The sequence below is a fragment of the Pezoporus wallicus genome, unplaced genomic scaffold, assembly GCF_028554395.1.
Source record: "Pezoporus wallicus isolate ANWC-B61680 ecotype Strahan unplaced genomic scaffold, APGP_CSIRO_Pwel_v1 contig_9238, whole genome shotgun sequence".
NCBI classification, from domain to species: Eukaryota; Metazoa; Chordata; class Aves; order Psittaciformes; family Psittacidae; genus Pezoporus; species Pezoporus wallicus.
This window is the reverse complement of record NW_026636792.1, coordinates 2,045,848-2,063,838: the sequence shown is the minus strand read 5'-3', so window position 1 is coordinate 2,063,838 and position 17,991 is coordinate 2,045,848. Positions and strand designations below refer to the sequence as shown.

The 17,991-nt window shown below is 52.7% G+C and overlaps 1 protein-coding gene across 2 annotated transcripts; it reads right to left on the bottom strand.

Annotated features, from left to right (window-relative positions):
* Nucleotides 1-5,055: 5,055 nt before the first annotated feature.
* On the bottom strand, nt 5,056-15,567 carry LOC130595208 (opsin-5-like). Of its 2 annotated transcripts, XM_057401747.1 has the most exons (6): nt 13,553-15,567; nt 11,736-11,823; nt 9,960-10,122; nt 9,276-9,403; nt 6,942-7,270; nt 5,056-5,612 (listed from the first exon to the last, which is right to left on the bottom strand). In XM_057401747.1, the coding sequence occupies exons 2-6, from the start codon at nt 11,821-11,823 to the stop codon at nt 5,058-5,060; spliced, it is 1,263 nt and encodes a 420-aa protein (XP_057257730.1). In that variant the 5' UTR covers nt 13,553-15,567; the 3' UTR covers nt 5,056-5,057. The 2 variants fall into 2 exon arrangements, with proteins under 2 accessions (XP_057257730.1, XP_057257729.1); XM_057401746.1 differs by lacking the exon at nt 13,553-15,567 and having other exon boundaries at nt 11,736-11,910.
* Between the last annotated feature and the right edge of the window lie 2,424 nt (nt 15,568-17,991).

Genomic DNA, 17,991 nt, shown 5'->3' with positions numbered 1-17,991 from the left:
TGTGATTCCGGTGAAATGGGTCACTTGAGGACTAGGTGGAGGCACGTCTCAACGGATCAGCCCTTTGGGAGCTCCATCGGGGCATCTTGAGCGTTTCCTGCCCTCTGCTGGCAGTTGGTGATGGTGCTCCGGCACCTAATGAGCCATGTACGGGGGATGATGCTACCCGTGAAACTGCAGCAATTAACTGATAGGGCTGGAGCTAATGAAATCCCTCTGCAGCAATTACAGTGAAGAAGATTTGGATAGTTTAATTTAAAACCATCTATCCTAAAACTTAATGAAATATTACATTTGTCAAAACTTGGAATTAACACAGCTTTGCTCGCTCTCAAAATAGGCTCCAACCCTCCTTATTTGGGAACCAAAAGAAGTTTTTACCATAGTGACCAATTTTCATATTCATTTATCTATACATTGACTTCTCTGTGTTAGCCATTTCAGGTGGATTTCTTTGCTTCACTCAATATGCTCAGAAAACAAAAACTCTCTCTCCATATTGCCTTGCAGTTACTTCTGCAGAGTTTCCTATTTTACCAGGCCAATATTAAACTTTAATCCTCTCCCCACAAATCCCAGCAGCCCCATTCGAACTTGGTGCCATCTACAGATCTGTGCAAGAATAAACCTGATTTTATTATGCTCCCTTAAAAGCAGAGGCACCAGGAAGTACAATGGATAGTACTATTTGCAGAGCCCTGATGTTCTGTCAGACAGCAAACCCAGTGGCTGTTCCTCCTGATGACCAAGGCCCCATGCAAAGGAGAAGGAGGGGGAATCCTAAGACTCCAAGAATTTATTTGCCCATGCCTTGGGCCCATCCCATTCCCCAGACCAGCAGGGGCTTTCACCAGGTTTCACTCCACAGCTCAAGGACAGCAAACCCCCTGCTGCATCATCACTGCCAGCTCACAGGCACAATCTGTGCCTCAGTTTCCCCACTAGCCGAGATACTGTCTGCAAAGCCAGTGAGCAGCCCTGTGAGCTGCAAGGTCCTGGAGCTGCTAAAGCTATGGTCAGACCAGCCAGGCTGAGGGCAAGCCCTGTGCCAGGCAGGGCTGGGATGATGCTCTGAGCATGGTCCAGGCTTGCTCCAGCACCAGCCACCCCTGAGGGCGAGAGCTCCCAGGTCTCATCCACAAGAGACAACAGAGAATGTGATGTGACTCCAGCATCCCTCCTGCAGACGCATCACTGCTCGCGTGTGCTCCAGAGTGACACATCTGGGGGCACCCCGCATCCCAATACAGCTGTGACAGTCACAGATGGAACAATCCTTAACACAGCTCTGGGTTACATTCAACCTGCGCCATCTCTGAGCCCCATCTCTGCCCTGGCCCCAGCCTGCTCGTGACTCACCAGCTGAACACAAACACCTCCAGCTCCCCGTGCCTCTGTTCCATCATGATGGAGATGTCATTTTGAACTCATCCACACCGAGTGTCATTTAGTTTAAACATCAAAGCACCTACAGGCTGTTTGCACAGCCTGGCTTAAAGGCTGCCATAGGAGGACCAAAAGCAATGGACGTGACGTGCCATTCAGGAGATGAACCTTTGGAGACCAGGGCTCTGAGCTTTGTGTGTTAAACACCCTTCTTTTCCTGCACCCTGCAGGCCAGGTCACCCACACCAGAGGGGAGGTTTTCACTCATGGGGCTGCATTTAAAGCTCAATGGCACAGACTATGGCTGAGAGATGCTGTTGGGGAGAATGGGCCACAGGAGATGGCACAGCCAGAGCACAGACACCAGAAGGCAAGGTGCACTGTCAGCTCTGTGCAACCAGTGACTTCAGAGGTACAAAGGGTCTGGATGCAAGGAGTCACTAGCTCAGACTACACTGTTAGTAACTATACACTGGTTACGTATAGATCAATGGGGCATACATGTCTGCACTTGCCTCAGCACCTTCAGCCTCAAGAGACCAATTGAGGTTGGAATAGGATGGCTATGTGAAAATAAACCCATCGCTGGTGAAAGGCACACGTGGCAGCACCAAGTGTGAAACACAGCAACCACAGCACACCTGCCCGGGCACCAAAGCCAAACCAGGGCAGCCCTGCCTTGTTCATTCACCAGGGCCAGGCTCCACCAAGCAGCCACACAGCCCTGCAGCCCCTTCCCACCCCTCAGAGCTGATGATGAGGCTGCAGCAGCACCAGAAACTCAAGGAATCAGCTCTGACACCCAGCAATCACCCCCAAACCCTACCCAGCACAGACCTACCTCAGCCCCAAGGGTGAAGCCACATCCTCCTCACAGCAACAGCCTCACCTCACTGGAGATGCCCTTGGGGGTGGGCTCTTATCCCCGTGCAATTGGTGAATTGGCAGCACCTGATGGCACCATTCCCAGCTGGAGACACTGATTGCATCAGCACCCATCGTGCCATGGCTCAAGGGCTCCAGCCTGGCAGGCAGGAGGACCTGGGTTACAGCAGCCCCAGGTCATGCTGGGGAGAGCCCCTGGACCTGCTGGAGTTAATGAAAATGATTGGGATTTGCTAAGTGCTTGCCTGGCCTCCCCACCAGCAGGAGCATCTCTATGAATGTAGGTTAAAGCCCACCCAGTGTTCCACTATTCAACGTTGTCTGTTCCATCACCAAACTACAGATGAAGGTCCTGATCTGGGGTTTCCCTGCAGCAATAAAGGATGGGGGAATTTGCAGGCTATTTCTTTTCCTGTCTGCAGGTGATGTCGGGACCTCGGTATGTTTTAGGCAGCAAGGAACAAAGCGGCTGTAACCAAGGCAGGGACCAGGCGCTGCATCAGTGGCTGGACCACGCCATGACCCTGAGCCCATCACAGCCCAAAGCCCCAGCCTGACTGGGGTCTTGTCCTTGGCCCCATCCCAGGGTGGCCCTGAGGGGCCCCAGGAGTTGGTGGCAGCTTTTTATATCCGTGTCCTCCGGTAGGAAACCAGCCCTTGGTCACCTTTCTGGAGGCTCCTGTCCACCCAGGGCAGCGATGGGCAGCAGCCACAGCCAGGCTTGGCTGAGGAAGGGAGTTTGCTGGCCCCAAGTCCCCACAGCCCTGCCCATGGGCCATGCCCCGTCTCTGTGGTCGCTCACCCACAGCAGCAGCGCTCCCATCCCGACCATGCGCAGCAGAAGTGAGATCCCCATTTACCCCGGAGCACGGCCGCTAACACGTAAGTGAGCCAAGTCAAACGCCAGTCTTGCACGAGCGAGTTTACTTTAACAATGCACAGTATTTGGAATGTGATGACCAGCGAGCAGTGACCCCGCGTGATTCCCTTGCGTGCCACAGTGCCCTGGAGATGGGGCAGCCCCATGCTGTGGGTGGAAGGGCAGTGACCCAGTGACTTGCACCCTCGCTGGAAACCCCGTCCTCCCTCCTGATTTTAATCCCTTCCTTTGCAAACACGGTCCGTGTCGGGGCTGGGTGCGGGTTTTTGCATGACAGGAATAGGGAGCAAAGGCAGGAGCGTTGCTCCCTGCATGGCTTTTCAGGTACTACTTGGCTCTTGGGCATAAACCCTGCCCCGACCGCCTGCAGCTATCACACGTGGGCAAAACCATCCTGGGAAGATGCAGGAGCACCCCAGAGGTACAGAGGACCCTCTCTGGTTACAGGGAAACAGCCAGTTCAGGTGCATCAGGGGAAACGACCAAGGGACAAAAGCAAGAGCATGACTGCTGTGTGCTAATGAGAGCTGTGCAGCAGCAACGGGTAGTGATGGCACACACAGCACACTTACATGCAGCAACCACCCTCCCCAGCACAGAGCTCACACTGGCTCCATTGCCTCCTACTCTGGAACTGAGCCCAAACATTGAGGCCCAAAACCCTCGGTATTCTTCATGCTTAGGTTTAAGTTTGTAGCTTAAATGAATCTGTTGTTTGTTGCCCCCCACCAAGAGCATCCCCTTCCCTCTGTGTTTCTGCACACCCTGCAGCTATCAAGTCTTCCTTGAGGTGCTGTGAGTCCTTGGAAGAGAGGACCCTGCTGTGCCTGTGCTAAGCAAAGGCAGTGACAGATCCTGGTTCTACAGCAATGGCTGAAACCAGCACTACTGGTGTCTGGAGAGAAGAGGGGGAGCCGGGGGTCAGCGGGCAGGCAGAGCACAGGCAGTGATGGCATTGGGGCAGCGGCTGTTTCCCGTGTCCATGCAGACACAGGTCACTATTCCCACATAGCACATCCATGACTTAATGCTGCAGCCCTGGCAATGGGTTGTGGTGCCATTTCATTCATTAACCAGAGACAACATAAAGCACTCCCACGAGTAACTGGCTGGCTGGGTGCTGGTGGGCAGCGTGTTTCCTACCACTGCTGCTGACTCTTCCCATCACCTTGAATGCATTGATTAATATCTGGGACATAACCAGCCTCCCTCAGCACTGTCTCACTCAGCTTCTGCCCTGTCTCCAGGATGATGCTTGGCCACAGATCTGCAATTCCCTGCCTGGAGAGCACGACCTGGGGCTGCTATTACTCACACCAGGATTATTGCAACCCCAAACCTTACTCTAAAGACAAGCTCCCATTTCGATCTATATGATGGTGGTGGGTTTGTGTTCGAACCGAGGGAGTGGGGTTAGGCAGCCTGCAGAGTGGTCTCTTGAGAGGTATATCAAGATGCTTCATAATCCCAAGTGAGGTAGCTGAGCAGCACCGTCCTGCTCCCGTCTGGGAAAGGACATGGTCAGCGGGAGCTGGCGCTGGAGGTAGGACACCTCTTGGGCCCTCCCTGCCAAGCACAGTTTCTTAAGACAACCAAGTTCCTACTTGGTCATCCGAGCACCAGGATGGAGAAACAAAGGCCAAGGGCCCAGAGAGCAAGGCACGGGATAAACTGGACCCTGGACTTGCCCCCTGGGCCAGTTCCAGGCACTGGGGTTTGGTGTTTTGTTTGGTTTCTCTAAGTGCAGAGCCTCGGCTCAGAGCTGCAAGAGCCAGAGCAGAGGAGGAGGCAAGGGTGGTGTTAGACGTCACTTCATCTGCAGAACATGATGGGGACCCAGTGGATACACAGGTGAGAGCTGGGTTTGGGTTTATCCCCCAGTGCCCCGGTGGGATGCAGGCCGGGCTCAGAGAAGGTCTTTCATGATATCCGACGGCAGAGCTTCCCCCACCACGTTCACAGCGCTCAGGCCCGACCTTCTCCTGGTGACAAGCACCATCACCTGCACCGTCCTCTTCAGCCGCGGCGGGCACGCAGCCCCATCGGCCAGCATGGCCAGGGGTGCGCAGCGGGGCGAGGAGCCGGGCGCCCGCGCGGGCTTGTGGCACTTGGGGTAGTTACTGAAGCACTCAAAGGTGTCGTTGCAGCTCCTGCAAGCCCCGGGGTGGTCCCCGAAGGCCGGGGATGGGAAGGGCTGGAGCGCAGCGCTGGGGCAGCCGCAGCAGAGCAGGGTACGCATGGCCTGGAGGAGCACCGCATCCTTGGAGAGGAACTTGTGGAAGTTGGGCTTGAAGAGCAGGTACACCAGGGGGTTGTAGAGCGTCGAGGACTTGGCAAAGACAGCCGACAGCACGAAGGCAAGCGCTGGCACTTGGCTGGCATCACCCAGCACTGCCCACAGGGCAACGATAGCGTAAGGGGTCCAGGCAGCCAGGAACCCCAGGCACACGGCGATGCTCAGCTGGAACAGGAGGAGATGGTGGTGCCGTGAGCCTCCTGTGCACTTGCAGGATGCTGACCCCCCCCCAGAACTCAGCCATGTGCAACAGGACCCCAAGCAGTTGGTCACATCCCAAAGGAAAGGTGCTGAGCCTTCTTGACCCATCCCACTGGAGCTCTGGTGTGTCAGACATCAGCACAGTGACTCAGCATGTCCCAGTGTGGTGCATAAACCTGCACTCCCCGCAACTCACACCCTGTCCCACCTGGGAAACACAGAAATTGCCTCAGCCCAGTGGGTGTCAGATGGGTACAAAGGACGCAGGTTTGGACCAGGCCAGCTGAGTCCAACAGCCCTTTGGAAGCACTCAACCTCCCTCCAGCAGTCATTATAGAATCATAGAATAGTTAGGGTTGGAAAGGACCTTAAGATCATCAAGTTCCAACCCCCCTGCCATGGGCAGGGACACCTCACACTAAACCCTGCCACCCAAGGCTCTGGTCTTGAACACTGCCAGGGATGAAGCATTCACAACCTCCCTGGGCAACCCATTCCAGTGCCTCACCACCCTAACAGGAAAGAATTTCCTCCTTATATTCAATCTAAACTTCCCCTGTTTAAGTTTTAACCCGTTACCCCTTGTCCTATCACTACAGTCCCTAATGAAGAGTCCCCCCCCAGCATCCCTATAGGCCCCCTTCAGATACTGGAAGGCTGCTATGAGGTCTCCACGCAGTCTTCTCTTCTCCAGCCTGAACAGCCCCAACTTTCTCAGCCTAGCTTCATACAGGAGGTGCTCCAACCCCCTCATCATCCTTGTGGCCCTTCTCTGGACTTGTTCCAACAGTTCCATGTCCTTTTTATGCTGAGGGCACCAGAACTGCACACAATACTCCAGGTGAGGTCTCACGAGAGCAGAGCAGAGGGGCAGGATCACCTCCTTGGACCTGGTACGCAGACCAACCGAGAGGCTCTGGAAACGGGTCAGGCTCAGACCACCTCCTCTAAGCAGACACAAACCTCTCCTTGCAGGCCAGGTTTCCAAGCTGCTTTCTTTTACATTTGGGCTTTTTTAAAGGATACCCACCTTTTTTTTTTGACATGTCCTTGGTAAGCTACAGCACTGCTTGTAGCCTGGGGAGCAATGACTCATCAGGCTGCTCCTATGGTCTTTCCCAATGCAGCTGAAACTGAAATCTCCTCCACCTGATGGCTTTAAATGAGGAGAAACGTGCTGTTCCCCGCACTGATACAAACACCTGGGGACGGGGTCCTGCCACACGCACCTGCCCAGGGAGTGCTGGGCTGGGGACACCCCCAGACCCCGCAGCACCCCGGGGCCTCCCCTACCTTCACGACCAGGCTGTGCACGCTGCGGGCTCTGCGCTGGGGGGACGTGTGCTGCCGCACGGCTCTGCGGGACCCCCGCACCCTCCAGAGGATCAGCGAGTAGGAGGCGAGGATGAGGAGGCAGGGGAGAAGGTAGCAGAAGATGAAGAGGGCAAGGATGTAGAGCGTGGCCTCCCTGCTCGAGGCATTCCACGTGATGCAGCAGGCTGTCCCGTAGGGCTCAGGGCCATAGCTGCCCCACTCGGCCAAGGGGGCCGTGGCAAACATGAGGGCATATGCCCAGATGCACAGCAGCAGCACTCCAGCGTGGCAGGGAGAGAACTTGTTGCCTGCAACACAGGGGTCAGGGTGAGGATGGGGTCCCATGGGTAAAGGGGAGCAGAGAGTGGGGTTGGGGACCCTGAGCTGCCCAGGCACAGGGGATGGGGCCGACTGCTGTGGGACACAGACAGGCTCCCTGAGCAGGGCAGTGCTGCAGCCATGGAGCAGGCAGAGCCATGCCAATGCTCACCCCAGCACCCCAGGATGCACAGGTACCCCCCCAGCCCTTGGGGAGGCCAGAACAACAAACCAAGAGAAACATGAGGGGTTGCCATAAACCACTCAGGGTTGAGGACCAGCAGGGCAGAGTCTCTCTGCTGGGGGAGGAATTGCTGGAGGTAGTGTGGCCACTGATGGAATGTGGGGGGACAGAGAATCATAGAGTCAGCCAGGTTGGAAAAGACCTTGAAGAGCATCAAATCCAACCATTACCCCAGGACTACTAAAACCACCTAAACCATGTCACTAACGGCCTCATCTACATGTGTTTGAATGCTTCCACTGTCACTGGAAGGCTCTTTTCCTCTCTGGCAGACTGAAACCCTGGGAGAGGAGGGGCTTCTTCCTTTCTGCCCCATCCCCTGTCAAATATAAACCTCCCTGATCTTCTGAGAGCTCAGTATAAAGAGCTGCACCTTCAGCCATACATGGGAGTAACATTTTTCTTTGAAACCAAGCAATTAAAACCACATTGAAATTAGTCATTTCCTCATGCACAAAGGACTGGGGTGTCACAGGGAGACAAACTCCATGTGCCAGGCTGCCAGTGCCAGCTAATGTAGAGCAGAACCTGTGCAGGGAAAAGCCAGGGTACCCGGGCTGTGTTTTAACAGCCCACTTTTACCTTTATCTTTCCTTCCACCTTTATAGTGATCTCCTAAGCTGTTGTGCTGGCACATAAGGGAGGTGCCAGCTCTCCAGCATCGTCCTTGAGGCTGCTGCACAAAGCAGGTTGGTGGTTGGCAAGAGCCGCAGGCTCAGGGCAGGCAGCAGCAAGCCATGGGAGAGGGGTGAGGATGCGCCCTGGGGCTGGTCCGGAAATCAAACCCATATCTTTGATTTCACGTTCTATTCCTGGTTTTGGCCGTTAACCCAAAGTCTGTTCTGAAGATAGGTCCTAGATGGGGGGTTGGCAGCTGGGCTGAGGAAGTGAAGAAGCAGCTCCAAACAGGAGGAGCTGTAAATGTACAGGGACATGCCCGTGTCCCCTCACTCCCTCAGGTGCTCTCTGCAGTGCAGGCCCTCTCCAAAGAGCTGGTGCCCAAGCTTAGAGCTGCAAACATCGCATTAGCTTTGCAGAGGAGGTCCTGGTAAAAACAGGGCTACAGAAGTGAGTGGCAACACTGCAAACCCAGCCCTTCTGTAGTAATTATTTCAGTGAATTCAATACATTTGGCCTGTGGCTCTCCCACCTGGGCCAACGGAAAGCAGCTCTTCTTGCAATGCCAGAGCTTGTGGCTTCCCAGAGGCAGAGTCTGCTCTAGTCTAAGCGCAAGTGTGATGTGATGGAGCATGTCTAGAGAAGGGTAATGGAGCTGGTGAAGGGTCTGGAGCACATGTGTGATGAGGAACAGCTGAGGGAACTGGGGTTCTTCAGCCTGGAGAGAAGGATGCTCATGGGAGACCTTGCTCTCTACATCTACCTGAAAGGTAACAAGCAATAGGACAAGAGGAAAAGGCCTCCAGTTATGCCAGGGGAGATTTAGACTGAAGATTAGGAACAACTGCTTCACCAAAAGGGTTGTCAAGCATTGCAACAGGCTGTCCAGGTATTTAAGTGATGTGGCACTTACTGACATGGTTTAGTGGTTTAGTGCTGGGTTAATGGTCGAACTTGATGATCTTAAGGTCTTTTCCAACTTAAACTTTCCTATGACCCTGTGTATTGACTGGGAATAGGCTGCCCTGGGGCAGAGTCTTCCCAGAAGAGGTGGATCTGGCCCATAAAACACAAAGGTTTAAGTTAACAGAGAGGGGTGTGAGCACAGATCAGATAGCACAGCCAGCACTTACCGTATGCTGGGTAACAGACCTTCAGGCAGCAAACCGTGCTGAGCACCGTGAGGCTGCTGAGGCTGCACAGCCCGAACAGGACCCCGCAGAAGGCGTAGAGGGTGCAGACGGCCTGGTTGAACAGCCACCTGCAAGGGGAAGCCTGCGGTAACCCCAGCCCTGCCCTGCGCCCAGGGCCATGGCCGGCAGCCCCTGCCACCCCCTGCATGGGGATGCTCACCCTGGTCCCTGCTCTGGGTATTTCCCATCTGCTGGTCCCACAAAGCCGGCCCTGCATGGGGTGGCTGTAACAGGCTGCACATGTACCAGCTCCTGACTGACCCAAAAAGGGGCATGATCTTGCCCTAATTTGTTCCCTGAGCATCCCAGTGACGAGCACAGATGGAGCCTTGGGTACAGGAGTGCCCTGATGCACACCAGCACACATGACTGCAATGCCCACGCCACATGGGAAACCCACCCTAACCCACCACCAAACCCCTTTAACAGCAGTGGTAAACCTGAGGGACAGGGAACAGCAAAGCACCCTGCTGTGGGATGGATGCCTGTGAGGTTACACAGTGCCCCAGTGCCACCAGACTGACCCCATGAGCCCATCCATACCCCTTGCCAGGAATCTCCCCATTTCAATACCAAAACGCACCCAGGGCTGTTTGCCAGTACAGTGCTGCCTCCACAAGGTACCTGTGTGCAAAGAAGGATGAGGCAGCCAAGGGGAAGAGCATCACTGTCATGCTCAGGTCGCTGATGGCCAGGTTGACGATGAAGAACTCAGCAGGCTTCAGCATGGACCTCTTCCGATAGGCCACCAGCAGGAGCAGCGAGTTCCCAAAGAGGGACATGATGCCTGCAGACAAGGCAGAGGAACAGTGCTGTACGTAGCAGAGCCGGGAAAGGAGCCAGGATCATCTTGAGATGTTTGGAAGCAAACACCGGAGATGTCTACAGAGGGTGGAAAGGGCTCCAGGCTTCCCTGTCTGGAGTGGGCTGAGCAGGGGAGCCCGTGGGACCTGCAGAGCTCTGTGAGCACATCTGGAGCTGCTTCACATTGAATCTGATCCCTTCCCCTTCCTGAAGTCCTACAGAGGCGTTTGGTAGGAGGGCAGGGATGGGATGAGACTGCAGTGGGCTCCGGGTGCAGGATCTGGCCAGAGTTGCTTCTTCCAGCTGGAAGGAGCGAGGGGGCACTTCCTTCCAGCTAGATAAATAACAGGAGCTTTGTGTGATTTCTCTTCTGATGTGAGGCCAAGGAGCTGGGCCCCTTCGTCTCTTTAATTTCTTCCTGGCAATGTCACTCCTGTGGGTCTGTGTTATCCAATATCACAGTAACAAAATAAACAACAAGAAAGGCATTGTGAAGATCAAGGAAAATCCAGACTAAACAAAAGCAGGCTCTTTGCTATTCATGTATTTAAAACAACAGCGGTGATTAACATTTTATAACGAGAGCTTTCTCACCTTTTTCACTATGTAATTGTGCTTTCATTGCAAAGAGGTTTCATTGTCCTCAGAAGGGGAATCTTTGCTGTTCTTGGGGCAGGTTGGGTGGGATGAGAGTTTCTACCTAATGGTTTAGACTGTAAATTAAATACCATGGTAAGAACCAGCTCTCAGAGCTGCTGAAGTTTCCCTCAGGAACAGGATTCCCACACAGAACGTGGCCAAATCCAGAGCTTTGGAGGCTTTGGAATCACTGGAGGGTAGAGCACTGAGGTGTTTGTCCTCCCCAACCTCTTGAGGCATTTTTCCCACAGAACTAGTCTCACATAAGTACATTTTAGTGGCTGTACTAACACTTAGGAGCTGTAGGTGCACAGAGGACTGTTCGCAGTCCGAGGGATGTGAGCATCCCTTGGCTTCCCCATCCTCACAGGCATGAAACACCTTCCCCATCCTCACAGGCATGAAACACCCGGGAGACAAAATGCTCAGGGCTAAGGAAACTGGGAGGCTTTCCTTTGCCCATCATTCACTTCTGATCCACACCAACCATGTCCAGGCTACCTCAGAGCACATCCAAGCCCCTCAGTTTTGCCTGCTGGCCATTCAGTGCCACTAACTCCAAATCACAGGACATTCACCAGCACCTTGTGCTGAAAGCAAGGACCAGCCTGAGGTCTAAATCACCTTCAACAGTCATGAAGCTGGCAATGCTAACACAGAGTCCCTATCCATCTCACATCAGGTGGCTGCATGTTTCTAAAAGGCTGTTCTTCAACTTTCCAAACACTTAAAACCATTACTGGTACTTGCAATTCCCTGGAGATGTGAATGCAGCCACCCAGCTTTGGTCAGATCATCCTTTATGAGTAATGTGGGAAGGACCATTTTGATGGTGCTGCTAATGACTGAACACTTCTGGAAGCACCAGTGACGACAAAAGGCCTGACTGTCTCCGTCAGGCAGGCCCCTGGGCAGCCCGCAGCAGGGACACAAGTATAACAGGCTGTCTTTCCTTACCAAAGACCAAGTAGAGCGTGCCAAAAATCAGGTCTTCTCTCTCCGATAAGGTGGAGATGAACACGGAGGTGTTGGACGCATCTCCCATCTGCAAAGCAAGATACAAACACAAGTGAGAGTGAAGGCTGGCTAATGAAGGAGTGCCTGGCTTCCGAGGGCAGCTCTGTGACATGCTCCTGGCACTGCACTACAAGGGAGCCAGCAGCACACACCCCGCATGGCCCCACCACTGCGGGAGGTGGCTTTGTTAATGCTGGTGCAGCGCTGACCGAACCGGCTGGGCAGGGGGCTGATGACAGGATCAGGCTGTAATCTCACTTGATTACTGCTCCTTCAGTTACAGGGTTTACTGATTAGCATTGGCCTTTGGGTCTAAATCTTCTCTGAGTCTCAGCCATGCGCTGACTGCAGCAGACGCTGTGTGTTTGCACATGGGGGTCGGCTGCTCGGAGCTGGAGGCTTCATGTCTGCAAAGTACCCACCTCTTCCAGGCTTGTGGGGTCCTTCACATGTCTCCACCATCCCTGTGTCCAGAGAGGCTTGGCCCAAACTCTCTTTGCGATGCAGCCAGGAGCTGCTCCTGTGCCGTCCCGGCAGCATGCAACTGCCTCTACTGTGAGATGTGCGCTGTGTGTGTGAGAAGGGCCATGCAGGCAAAGGGACTTGGACCAAGCTGCTCATTGAATCCCAGACCCAGGAGACCCCACAGCCAGGGAAACAATGGAATTGTCACCCCCGGCATCACTGCTCCTGGTGGGGACCTTCCTTCTTAAGCTGTAACTAAACGTGATCCCTGCTGTGCAGTGCAGGCGGTGAAGAACGTGAGAGTGAACACGTGTACTAACACAAAAAGAATAGTAGTAAAAAGTCATTCCCTTTCTCAGGGTGCCTGACTCAGTCATTGAGTTTTATCAGTATAATTAGTTTCCCTGTTATTTTGTGCAGCTGAGCCAAAGGTTCCCAAGTGCTCAGGAAGTTAATAGGGGGTAGTAGAGCAGAACAGCAGACGTGTTTCAGGATATTCACTCCCTTCACTGATAACAAATAAATGGAAAAATACTGTGTTCAGGTAAAATAAAGAAGATGGGGTGAGAGAAAATAATGGTTTAATTATATGTTTCAATAGCTGTTAGCTTGCTTGCTGGGATGGTTAATGCATGCAGTATCCCTGCCTTCTTCACCAAGGTTCCTCCCTGCATGCTGCGGGAGAACTGAGAACTGCCCTGCCAGGGAGCAGGAGCAGCCATGGCTCGGTTTAACCCTCACAAGTGCCAACAGGCTGCTCATTCCTGCCCCATCACCTCGTCTTCATAGGGACACACTGAGCTGGAACAGGGAATTAGACTTATGGGGAGGAGGTGAATGAAAAACTGCTGTGAGGTGGTTTAGGAGCTATCACATGGACCAAGAACCATGGGAGATGGAACCCCAGCTCTGCTGACATGGACTTCACAGAGCAACTCCCCTTGTTACCTGTACTGAGGTGAAAATGCCCACCTCTCATCCAAGGCTGCCTTCAGATAGATGGAGCTATTTAAAGTAACGAGTAAACTAGCTTTGAGTGTAACTGCATGTTAAGACTCTAATTGGCGTTCAATTGGTGCCAAGAGATCCTGTCAATAGTTTCTGTGTTACTGGCCCATACAGCCAAATACAGATGGGTAATGGTTCCTCTGGTTTACTTCATGGCTTTCTTGGGTTAGGTGGGCACACAACCTATAGCATGTTTACAGCTCACATTTACTACTTTTCAGTGAGCCTATCTCAAGCATCTGATGTTAAGCAATCAAATATTGTTATGGCTGCTGCCTACACACCGTGAGTATGATGGAGTTGTCTCTGCAGACCAGGCAGGATGCTGGTTAATTCTTTTGTTAATGGGAGCTGCAATGGTCATCCATGCTCCTCAGTTCGCTTTGTTGAACTTCAGGCCTCCCTGGATGGTTCCTGCTCCCCTTGTGAACAGAGGTGGTGGAAAGCAAGAGGAGTGGTCTGTGCAGAGCAGTCCTGGCCAGTGTGTGCTGGACAGAAAGAGGTGTCATGCACTGAAGACAGAAGGAGCAACAGCAACCCCGGTTTCGCCTTGCTCGCTCTAGTAGACATGGCCAAAGCCCTTGTGCTGCTGGCAGGCTCCTTGAGACCTGTTCTGCCCACGTTACTGGTTTGACAGCTTGGTGCAAATGTGACTTTAAATTAAGGTCCATTGACATCCTTCTGCTCAACTGACAGAGGCGCTCAGGAAGCTGGGCACCACTGGCCTCCTTCCCCAGCTCATTTACTGGCTTTTAGCAATGAAAAAGAGGCCCTGCACTGGCCCCATCCTCCTGCCTGGGTCTGGGAAGCCTGGTCTGTGGCACTGCATGGACATTGTGAAGGCAAACACACACAGCCAGGTTGTCTAACCGCTTCTGTCAGGGTTTCCTACTACAAAAGAGCTTCCTGCCATGAACTTCACTTCTGGAGAAATGACCACTGCAGCAGTGATTTTTGCAGTCTTTTGTTGTGCAGAACAAAGCACTCATTGAACAACAGCGTGTGCTTTACCAAGAAACTAAACTCCAGCTGTTATCTGCCAGGGGTTTGATATGCAAGCACCTATGAGGAAAAGCACCAAGCAGTGTGATTGCCCAGACAGGATGACAGCCGCACAGCTAGTTTGTACTTGAACATACCAAACATCTCCTGTCCTGTCAGCAGCACATACAAATACAGCACCACAGCTTTGCATGCACTGTATTTTGTACACACAGTTTGATGTCTGGCCATTTAATTCATTTCCTTTTAATAGCTGCCTGCTAAAATATGTAAGGAAAACATTAACATTTGCATCTTAGAGGCTTCCCACTTTAAATAATACAGTGCTGGTGTCAGAGCAGCAACTTGGCTTGGAGGACTTCTCCTTGCCAACCCAGCACACACTTGGTAGACGCATACTGATCTGTTTTTCCATACACTTTCCTGGCTGGGGAACATTGCTTTCTCAGTTCTGCTTTGGCACTGGGGTGTCACACATTTGAATGTCCTCGTTTACCAGGTACAGTTCATGGGCATGAACTTGCTTTCCTTTGTTAACATAACTCACAAGATGCTTGCTTTACACCCTCCCTCCCCTCTCCCTATTCATCTCACAGGGTCACAGCACAGAAAACTGAGCCCTCTCAGCGTGGCTCCACGGCAGCAGATGCTGCTCGTGAGAAGTCACTGTAACCACCGTCCGCTCGCTTGGGCTTTCCAGCTGCTCCATGCAAACTCCCTGGCCATCCCCTTAAACATCTACACAGTGTAAGTACCAGGGCACTCAAGGTGTGGGTCTGAGCAGCAATGAGCCAAGATCCACTCTGAGCTCTGCCTAGAGGGAAAAGGGTTTAGGCAGGAAACTACCCCAGCTCATAGTAACTTGGGGAGCTGCACACCATCCCTCAGCCTGCTCTGGGTATTCACTGCCTCATCTTTCTGCACTGGCACTGCACTAAAAGCATCTCAGCGCTTGGCTTGCCAGCTGCTCTCAGGCTTTCCCCTTACAGGTTTATGCTGAAGGTGACTGTCCCCTCTCTGTGTCCTCAGCGTGACTGATGGCACCCGCAGCTCTGGGAAGCTCCTCCCTGCCTGCCTGGCCGAGGCACTGGGACGTGCCGGTGTCCAGCTGGGTGCCTTTTCCTATTTGCTCCCTGGGAGCTTGGGGAATCAATGAACAGGAGTCCCCGGCAAAGCCAATCCATCCCAGACAAAGACCCCAGCACAGAGGTGAGCTTTAAACTGTCCCTCCTCGCCCTGGTCTGTGCTGGGCTCATCTTCCAGCAGACATTAAGGCAATAACAAAACTGTTGTTACCTGCTCTGAGGGCTGTAGCTCCAGGCCCTGGGCTCTCAGCGTGTGTCCTCTGCAGGGGCAGCCTGCAGAAAGCAGCACAGCTCCTGCAAGGTTACAGCCCGGTGCAAGCCGGGCTCTGAGCATCCAGCACACACTGCTGGCTGCAGGGAAACCACAACATCACCTAGGAGGGGAGCACAGGGGCTCCAGGGCTGGGAAATGATTTCTCCCTTCATGAGATCAATCATTCCAATAAAAGGATGCTCCTGGGCACCTGGTGCTGACCATGCAATGGGAGCCCCTTGCAAATGCTTTCATACCCAGGGCTCAAGCTGGACCTTTCCTTTTATCAACCGTCCAGTGGAAGTTCTCCCTTGAGATTTGCACTGACAATCCCAGTGAGTACTGGAAACCCCTAGCAAGAAAAAGGGAAACATTCCCTCAACTTCCTTCACTTGCCCTGTGTGAATCTTGTCCCAGTGCTCAAATCCTCACCGTACCACGCAGTGACTCATAGGGAATAGCAAAATAATGGGGCTTGTGTTGAGGTTTTGTTTAAAACCTTGCGAGTCATTTTATCTTAGGAAAAAGCATCGATGGCAAACCTGGGCTTTAGTGGGGGGCAGACAGCAGGCTGCCAGCCAGCCATGGGGTCTAAGGCTATAGCTGAAGAGAAGAAGCAGAACTGATGGGATGCTGCAGAAAAGTTCTCTGAGGAGACTGCTGCGTCACAAGAAAGCAGAAGAGGTTGGAGCCCAACTTCTCCCTTTTCCAGGCCACCCTCTAAAAGGTTTCTGAGGAGACGGGGATCCCTGCTCACCAGCACATCAGGAGCAAGGCAGGATGGGAACATCACTGATGCATATTCTTAACTGTCAAGGTGAAAAAGCTGCTTCAGAGTATTTGATTTCACAGCTAACGAAAATCCAATCTCAATGTGTTTCCTATGATGAATGTCCTGAGGAGCCCACCTCTCCCTTCCTTGTGTGCCAAAGCATTTGAATTGATGCCAAGGTTAAATATATTAGAAAACCACCAAGTTATTAGACCCACAGTGTGACACTGTGGATGTGAGGGAAGGAGGGATGAGGTTTTGCTACACATTCATGAGCTTCTGAGTTTCTTGAGAATGTGACTCTTTCTTCTTAACTACAAACAGATGAAAGGTGGGCAAAGCTCCCACAGGCACATTTTGGTTGTGTGCATTGTGAGCCTGCGCCTTTGGGATGAATGAACGTGCTGTCAAGTGGTTATAGCTCTGCCTAGGGCACTGAGTTACAGCACTTGGACACACAAGTGTCTTCAGCATTGCTTGTTGCTTTGCCCACCTCTATATGCAGCAGAGTGCAAGGAAGAGAGGTGCAGCTTCTGGTGATGAGAGCTGGTGATGGGACAGAGCAAGCTGGGCAAGACCCAGCCAAGGGGCCATGTGGAGCCACATCCCATGGAATGGGAGCCTGGAAAACTCACCCTAGGAGCAAAGCTGGTGCAGAGAAGAGTAGATGTGGAGGTGCTGGCAAGGGGCAACCCCTCTGTACCATGGGTGGGCCAAGGGACACAGCGCCAATGGTGAAACAGGGCTATGGGTTCATCTCCCCCACAGATGGAGCTCAATGCTTCACAGCCCAGTGAACATCATCCCTCTTACTCTCCTGTGCTCTTCGGATATTAAAGAGTGTCTGTGCACAGGGACAGGTGATTTATACCTCTCTGTACCAGACCGAGTCACTCCAGCCATAAGAATGACGTCCTTCATTAACCTAATTAGAAACAACCTTCATTTAGGGCTGAGCAAATCATTCCTGAAATTCACATAATGCATAGATCTCCCCTAAGCCATATTTCAGCCTTCCTCAAGAGCCCTTGGAGGCAGACAATGCTGAACACAGGACACACACCACCCCTCTGAGATGCGTTACCAAAGCACCCGTGTATTAAGAACACGGAGTCTGGGAAAAAGGAGGGACCATGGTCACACAGCTGCACTGGGGATGAGACAGGGCAAGGCCCAGCATAAACAGTCTGGAAGGAATTGTTCCTGCTCCTTGGCGTGCACGCACACACGCAGCAAAGGAAGGAGAGAACTGGCAAAGCTTGAGGACTTTATTTCCTTCAGCCCACTGGCAGGTCTCCATCAATACATCAAGGGAGCTACAAGTGTACTGTGAGATCAAGCTGGCAAAAAAGTAACAGTGATGCAGAGGAGATGAACTCCTATTTCTGGCGCATTACTTGGGATAGACCTTATTGTTATGATTGTGCTTGAGCTATTTGTAAAGCAGACGTCTCTCCTTGTAATACAGGAAATGATAAAAAGGCATCTCTTGCACTGATAGATCTGCTGATGTCATTGACACAGGGACAATAAATCCATTCTAAAGGAATACGGAGAGAGAGAATTTTTGTGTCTGAAAGTAAATCACAGACTGGAACCTGTAAACTTCCT